General features: G+C 70.5%; 1 protein-coding gene across 1 annotated transcript; it reads left to right on the top strand.

The window, feature by feature from the left end:
* Positions 1–560: 560 nt before the first annotated feature.
* On the top strand, positions 561–6,804 carry CSF3R (colony stimulating factor 3 receptor). The gene is made up of 15 exons (XM_062594157.1): positions 561–621; positions 698–1,024; positions 1,149–1,269; positions 1,349–1,536; positions 1,975–2,129; positions 2,256–2,409; positions 2,518–2,600; positions 2,696–2,909; positions 3,208–3,396; positions 3,676–3,777; positions 3,892–4,038; positions 4,515–4,655; positions 4,920–5,010; positions 5,272–5,353; positions 5,670–6,804. The coding sequence occupies exons 1-15, from the start codon at positions 561–563 to the stop codon at positions 6,189–6,191; spliced, it is 2,577 nt and encodes an 858-aa protein (XP_062450141.1). The 3' UTR covers positions 6,192–6,804.
* The last annotated feature ends 593 nt before the right edge of the window (positions 6,805–7,397 follow it).

Genomic DNA, 7,397 nt, shown 5'->3' with positions numbered 1-7,397 from the left:
CCCCTGAGCCGGGTGGCAGGAGAGGCGGCGCGGTGGCCGCGCTGCCCCGGCGCGGCGCGGGCACGCGGGGGACCGTTCCCGGGGGCGCAGGTGGAAGGAGGAGGCAACGGAGAGAGGGTGCAGGCAGACCCCGAGGCCCCGCGGGTCCGGCCAGCCCCGCTGCATCGCCTTCAATCATCTCTTTCCTTCTTTCTGCTTATCAGACCGCGCTGCACCCAAAACCCTGGCTCTAGCCCTTGCTCAAACCGCAAATCTGTCCCCAGCAGAGCCAGAAGGCAGCCGAGATAAAGCAGCTCAGGGCGCTCGTGCTGCGGAAACAGGGCGAGCGGCGCCGGGAGCCGGCGGCCGGGCTCTCCGGTGCGGGGCCGCGGGCCCTGCCGCCGGGGCCGGCGCTGGCTGTGTTGGTGCTGCAGGAGGGAGGCTGTGCCGGGAGGACGCTTGGCTCCGGGAAGCATCCGCGGCCGTCGCAAGGGGCAGCTAATCCAGCCTCTCCCCGGACCCACTCGCCACGACGAGCCGGTGTCTGAGCTCCGGGTGATGCCGGAGCCAAGGAGCAGGTCATGGGCAGGCGCGGCGCGGGGACGACCTTGCTGCAGCGGCTCTCCCTGCTCGTCCTGCTCTGTGCGGGTGGTGAGTGGCTCCCCAGCCCTGCTCCGGGCCCCGGCGGGCACGTGCCCTGCCGGTGCCGCGGGGCCAGCCACGACGCCCCCCGTCCCGCCCGCAGGGACCCACGGCTGCACCTCGGTGGCCGTGGCGTCGCCCGTCGTCCCTCTGGGATCGGCCGTCACGGCGTCCTGCACCGTCCGGAGCGAGCTCTGCCGCGGGCTGGAGCGCGGGAAGATCCGCATCGCCTGGATGCTGGACAGCGAGCCCATGGCCGGGAGCCAGCACCGGGGCCCGGGGGGCGCGGAGGTGTCCAACCTCACTGTGCCCCACTTCAACCGCAGCCAGGCTCGGCTGTGGTGCCTGGTGGAGTGGAACGGCACGCGGCAGCGCGTCGGCATGGCCGAGCTCCGGGCGGGCTGTAAGTCTGCCCCGCGGGGCGCGCGGCGGGCGCGGGACGGGCACGGGGCCGCGCGGCGCGGCACGGCGCGGCCGGGGCGGCGGAGCCGGCGCCGCTCAGGCTCCCGCGGGCGCTCCCCTCCCAGACCCGCCGGCGAAGCCCTTCAACCTCACCTGCATGCTGAACCTCAGCGACTACGGGCTGACGTGCCAGTGGGAGCGCGCGGCCGACAGCCTGCCCACCACCGTCGCGCTCAAGTGCGCCACGTAAGCCGGGGCGCCGGGGCCCGCCGAGCCGCCGCGGCCCGGCGCCCGCTCACGCGCTGCCCTCCCGGCGCCCCGGCAGGAGCAGAGCGCAGCGGGAGGCCGCCGGCGAGGCCGTCACGGGCTGCATCCCGCGCGGCGCCCGCCGCCGCTGCACCGTGCCCCGCAGGCTGCTCCAGCTCTACCGTAAAATGCACATCTGGGTGCACGCCCGCAACGCCCTGGGCACCGCCGAGTCGGAGCGCCTCTGCATCGACCCCATGGACGTGGGTGAGCGAGGGCGGCAGCCCCCAGCGCCGAGCGGGCCCCGCCGGCTGGGGGGCTACTCGAGCGCCCGCGGAGCGCGCCGGCCGTTCGGTCGCGCTTTGCACGCCGGTCCCCGTCACGAACGGGCTGCGATGGCGAGGAGGTGCCAGGGCCGCGCTGCAGACCCGAGCGGCGCGCGGCGGGGCCGGGCCGCCGGCCGACCCCCCGCGCTCGGCGGCTCTCGCCGGCGACCGATTACGCGCTTGTTCGGCCGGTCTGTCCAAAACGCATCCGGCCCCCGCAAATATTCGTGAAAAGGAACCTCCTCGGGCCCTGCGGCTTGGCGTGCCCGGTGTGCCCCGGGGACGGGCCGCCCGCCAGGCGCCCGCACGCTCCGGGGACGCCTCTGCCCGCTCCCAGCCGCAGCGGGGGCGTCCTCAGCTCTGCCCCGGCTTCCCCCAGCCAAGGTGGAGCCTCCGACGCTGCTGAGCGTCCAGTCGGTGCCGCACCAGACGGACTGCGTCTCCGTGGCCTGGGAGGCGGCCGGCAGCAGCGCGCACATGGAGCTGCAGTGCGAGCTGCGCTACCGCACCCCGGGGGAGCCGGCCTGGGCGCTGGTGAGCGGCGCTGGGCGCCCGGCCGGCGGCCTCGCTCGGCCGCATCTCGCAGCCCGCGGGAGCTGCCGCGGCGGAGCCCCCGCTCCCCGCCGCGGCGCTGACGCCCCCCGCCCCGGCTGCCCCCAGGTGCCCGGCATCGGCGGCCCGGCGCGGCCGGCGCAGCACTGCGGCTTCCTCTTCGGGACGCAGTACCACTTCCAGATGCGCTGCCGGCGGCCCGCGCCCGGGGGCTACTGGAGCGAGTGGAGCCCGGGCAGGAACTTCACCACCCACGAGAAAGGTGGGGGCAGGCGCCCGGGGGGCTGCGGCGGCGGGAGCGGGGAGCCCGCGCGGCCGGCCGCGCGCCCGGGCCCCTGGCCGCATCTCCCGCTCCTCTCTCCCGCCACAGCCCCCGCGGGGAGGCTGGACGCGTGGTGGAGCGCGCGGCCCGCGGGCGCCGGCCGGAGGGTCGAGGTGCAGCTGTGCTGGAAGGTAGCCGGGGGCGGGCGGGCGGCGGGCGGGCGGCGGGGGGTCCCGCCGCGGCATGGCCGCCCCAGCGGCCCCGTCCCGCCTCTCCGCGCCCGCAGGCTCCGCCGCGCCGCGAGGCCAACGGCAGGCTGCTGGGCTACCGCGTGGCGCTGAGCCCGCGGCGGCGCGGCCGGGAGCCCCCCGCCGTCTGCGACACCGCCGACACCCAGTGCAACTTCTCCGCGCCGGCGGGCGCCGGGAGGGTCTATCTCAGCGCCTACAACGCTGCCGGCGAGTCGGCCGCCACGGAGGTTGTCCTCCTGGAGAAGACGGGTGAGCGCCGGTGCAACCCCCACCGCGGTCTCGGCAGAGCGGCAGCTCCCCGCAGCCCTCAAAAACCTGGCGGCCGGGGGGGCTGCAGCCCCCCGTCCCCGCCGCTTTGCCCCGCCGCGGGGGTGGCGCGTGCCTCGCCCGGCCGCGGCCCGGCGGAGGTGCTCGCCGGGGCGCGCGGTTTCGGCGCTGCCCGCACGGCGCGGGGCCGCTTCCCCGGGGGCGGCGCGGGAGCCCCGGGGCCGGGATGCTCCCGCCGTCCCGCCGTCGGGGTCGGCAGCGCCTGTCGCCCCCGCTGCAGGCCGGCCCCTGGGGGGGCTCCGGGCCGTGCCGGCCGGCGAGCGCAGCCTCTGGGTGCACTGGGAGCTGCCGCCGGCCCCGGCCACCGGCTACGTCCTGGAGTGGCACCCGACGTCCTCGGAGCCGCCCGGCTGCAGCGCCTGCTGGCAGAGGGAGCGCGACGGGGGCACCACCCGGGCCCTGATCGCAGGTGAGCCGGCGGCACTGGGGGCACCCGGGGGGACTCGGCCCGCTGCCTGCTGGACGCCTCCCCGGGGCTCCCAGCCTGACAGCCCCAGGGCCCAAATCTGCCCCGAACCCGCCCCACATCCTGCCTCCTCGCTCTGGCTCTGCGCCCAGGGCAACGCCCTGGATCGTGGCCAGGCCAGCCCTGCGTGGGCACGCTGCGTGGGGCCGGCACGCAGGGACGCCGGGGCGCCCGGCAGCTGCCGCCCCGAACGCCCCACTCTCCCTCTGCCCTTCATTGCAGATGGCATCGAGCCCTTCCAGAGGTACAATATTTCGGTGTACCCCATCTACAAGGACGTCGTCGGGATGCCTGCCTACACAGCAGCCTACTCCAAGCAGAAGGGTACGTGAGCTCCTACAGCCGCGGCGCAGGTCCCGCACCGTGGCAGTGCTTCTCCTGCCCAGCCTCTCCCCCGGGCCCGCAGAGTGCCCCTTCACTTCTCTTGCTCCCTTTCAGCCCCGTCCCGCGCCCCGAAGCTCCACCTGAAGAGCATCAGCAAGTCCCATGCCGAGCTCTGCTGGGACTCGATACCCGTTGAGATGCAGAATGGCTTTATCACCAACTACACCATCTTCTGGGCCAACAGCACCGCAGATGTGTCTAGTGAGTCCTGCCTGTGTCCTTGCTGTCCCCGCTCTCTGCCCGACCACAGCTGGGTCGGGTGGGGACCTTAGCTGTTGTTGTCCCTTGGGTAGAGAGCAGACGGGTCTGTGCATGGGCCTGGGTACCATACGGGTATCCCACCGCCAGCAAAGGCCCAAAGGGGTGCAGCTGGCTGGAGCAATGCAGTTCCCAGTGCTCCCATTCCAGGAGAGCGGGTCAGCTCCGCCGCAGCACCCCGGGGTGGCCACGGAGCTGCTCCTGGACCCCACCGGGCTGGACATTGCTGCTGCAGGCGCCCTGTACGGGCTGTGCAGGCTGCTCTGCCGATGTGTTGCCCGTGCTCTGCTCGCGCTGGAGTCGAGCACGTCTGTCCTTGCAGAGTAAACCCTCCATCAGGCCATGCAGAGGGACCAACGGGCACGGCCAAGCAGCAGAGGGGTCCCTCGGCCTCCTTAACCGCCGCTGCGTTTCTCTAGGTGCTGTTGTGAATTCGTCCCTCAACTCCTTCGTCATCTGGGACCTGAAGCCTTCGACCCTGTACAAAGTGCACATCATGGCCTCTACGGCGGCGGGCAGCACCAACGGCACCAGCCTGACCCTGGTGACCATGGTGCTAGGTAAGGCAGTGGTGCAGCTTCCCACAGGCTCTGGGGATGCCGTAAGGACAGGAGGGGACCTGTCCCGCAGCCCTGGGCCCTGCCATGCTCCCAGGGACAGCTGGAAACATGGGCAGGCAGGTGGAGAGAGCTTTGCCCCCTTGGGTCCTGCCCCAGCCCACAACGTGGCACAGCACAGCAGAGATGCAGCACAGTGCCCCACTGCTGCTCCCACCCAACTGCAAGGGCACTTCCTGCAACGATGCCCTCCTGCCTGCTTTCCAGATGACATTGAAATCCAGTTCCTCTTCTTGACCCTTGGGCTGATCTTCGTCCTGCTCATACTTTTGATGATCTGCTTCCAGAAGAATGGGAGGTGAGTGCCACCAAGAGCCCTGCTGCGAGGCTGGGACTGGCCTCCTCTGTGCTGGGCTGCTCTGGCCACCCTTTTCTCCAGCCATGAGCATGGCCAGAGCCCTGGCTGTAACCCATCTGTTAGAGGGAGTACATACAAGTGGGCAGTGGAAGTGTCCTGCTATTTTCTTGGGGATCTGCAATCATGGGACCCTGATGTGTTCGTATCAGATCAGCCCCAAGCCACCTTTTATCCGTTGACCCTTCTTTCTGTGACCACCAGGGTGAAGAAGCAGTTCTGGCCCAGCGTCCCTGACCCTGCCAACAGCAGCCTCAGCAAATGGGTGCCAGCAGAGCTACAGCAGGTGAGACCATGCAGTCTGCTCTGCCCTCACCTCCCCAGCCCTGCATCGCCTCCATTTCCCACCCCAGCACCTGCCCAGAGAGTGCGTTATGCTTCTGTGAGCAGCCGAGGTGGTGGCCGTGCTCTTAGCAAGGCACAGAGGAGCCCAGGGATAGGGACCACGCTGGGGCTGGGCGAGAGCCATGTGCCCCGGGGCACAGAGAGCTACCCCTGCGCTGCGTCGGCCTGGGGATGGAGGAGAAGGCACACCCTGCAAACAGCTTCGTGCTGCGGCGGCCAGGGCCGCGGGCCGGGCTGAGCGCACGTTGTTCCTCCAGGAGCCTCTGCAGATCCCTGGTGTGAGGGAACCTGGCCTGGCGACCATTTCTACTGTCACAGTGCTTGAAACGGTAGCAGGGAAAAAGCTGTGGGGCAAGGATCCCATGGCGGAAACGACCAGGGGCTTCCCAGACCTGCCCAAGTCCTACATCCAGCAGGATGGACCCGACACACCAAGCGGCAGCAGAGACACGTCAGAAATGAGTCAGGAGTGCTACAGGAATGGAGGGGAGACAGTCCAGTATGCGCAGGTGGTCGGGGACGGTTACAAGGGCCAGCAGCACATCCCATCTCGCCTCTACCTCCGCTCCAGCTCCACCCAGCCCCTGCTTTTCAATTGCAGCCCCAGCCCCAAGCCCTACGAGAACCTGTGGTTCCATGGGGTCGCCCCAGAGAGGCTGTACGGCCAGGGCAGCAAGGAGGACAAGGGCTTCCTCGAGGAGCCACTCATCAACTTCCCCCTGCTGCAGGGCCTGAAGATCAGTGGGGCTGAGGAGCTCTATGACTTCCAGAGATTTTAGCTCTGGGCAAAGGCCAAGCAACGGGAAGCACTAATGACTGCATCCCTGACCCCTGCGCCTTCCCAGGAGGGACATCCAGCTGGGCTCACCCACGCCCAGAGCATCCCTGCCGCAGGCAGGCCAGGCAGGCACGGCCTGCAGGCAGCCCCCGACCCAGAGCATCGCTCCGTACCCCGCGCTGCGACACTAGCGATCCCAGCCCCGCAGAGAGCCAGGCCGGGGTACGCCCCACCGAGGCGCCCACGCATCTTCCCAGCTCCCACGCAGATTAGCGGCAGGCTCCAAAGGCCTTGCTGTGCACGGGAAGGCTACAGCACGGAAAACCCCTGAGAGGGACACGCGGGCAGCGTGTGCTCCCCTGAGCGTCCCTTCTGCTGCAGCTGCCCCAGCGTGACGCTGTGCGAAGGACCCGGCAGCGACCTAGCTACGAGACCGCAAAGCTCCCTACCTCCTACAGCGTTACCTGAACAGTCATTTAAGCTCACCGATCAGCTCCCTGGCACCGCCAGGCAGCTCAGGGATTTCACTGCACTTTGGGAACCCCCAGGTCGCTCCGTGCTGTTTATTTCTGCTTTTCCATATGCTCACACAATAAAAGGGGGATTGGAGGGGAGGTTCTCCGTGAACCAGGTTCAGAAGGACTCCGCGAAGGCCAGGGCTCCAGGGACAAGCTGCAGATCCACCTCCTGCGCAATGCCCGCAGCAGGACACGAGTGGGGCTGCAACTGTCAAACTCCCCGGGCAGCACCGCGGCGGCCCCAAGGTCGCCGTGTCACGGAGTTACGATGGGCTTTAGGCAGCCGAACACCTCCAGATTTCCCTGGACCTCCCTCAGGGGAACGGCGCTGCCTCATCCCGCAGCGCCGCAATCCGACGGCCAGCGGGATGGGACGGGACAGACGTCCTGGGCCTTCCTGCTTTTGGCCTCCGGGGCCAGTCGGGCGATGGAGGCACACGGCGGGGCGCCCATGCGAGCAGCGCGTCGGCGCGGCGCGGGCGGGCGGCAGCTCCGCGGCCCCGCGGCCTCGCCCCGAGCGCGGCTCGGGGAGCGGCTGCAGCGCGGAGCCACCGCGAAACGCGCCGTTCCGCAGAACTCCCGCCACCTCCCCGCTATAAACGTGCCTGGCGCTACCACAGGGCCTCCGGGCCCTCCTTCCACCCGCGGCGGGGGGGCCGGGGCCGGGGCCGGGTCCAGGCCAGGCCAGG

Source organism: Rhea pennata, chromosome 23, assembly GCF_028389875.1.
Source record: "Rhea pennata isolate bPtePen1 chromosome 23, bPtePen1.pri, whole genome shotgun sequence".
NCBI classification, from domain to species: Eukaryota; Metazoa; Chordata; class Aves; order Rheiformes; family Rheidae; genus Rhea; species Rhea pennata.
The sequence above is the reverse complement of the archived record's forward strand: the minus strand, read 5'-3'. Positions and strand labels throughout refer to the sequence as shown.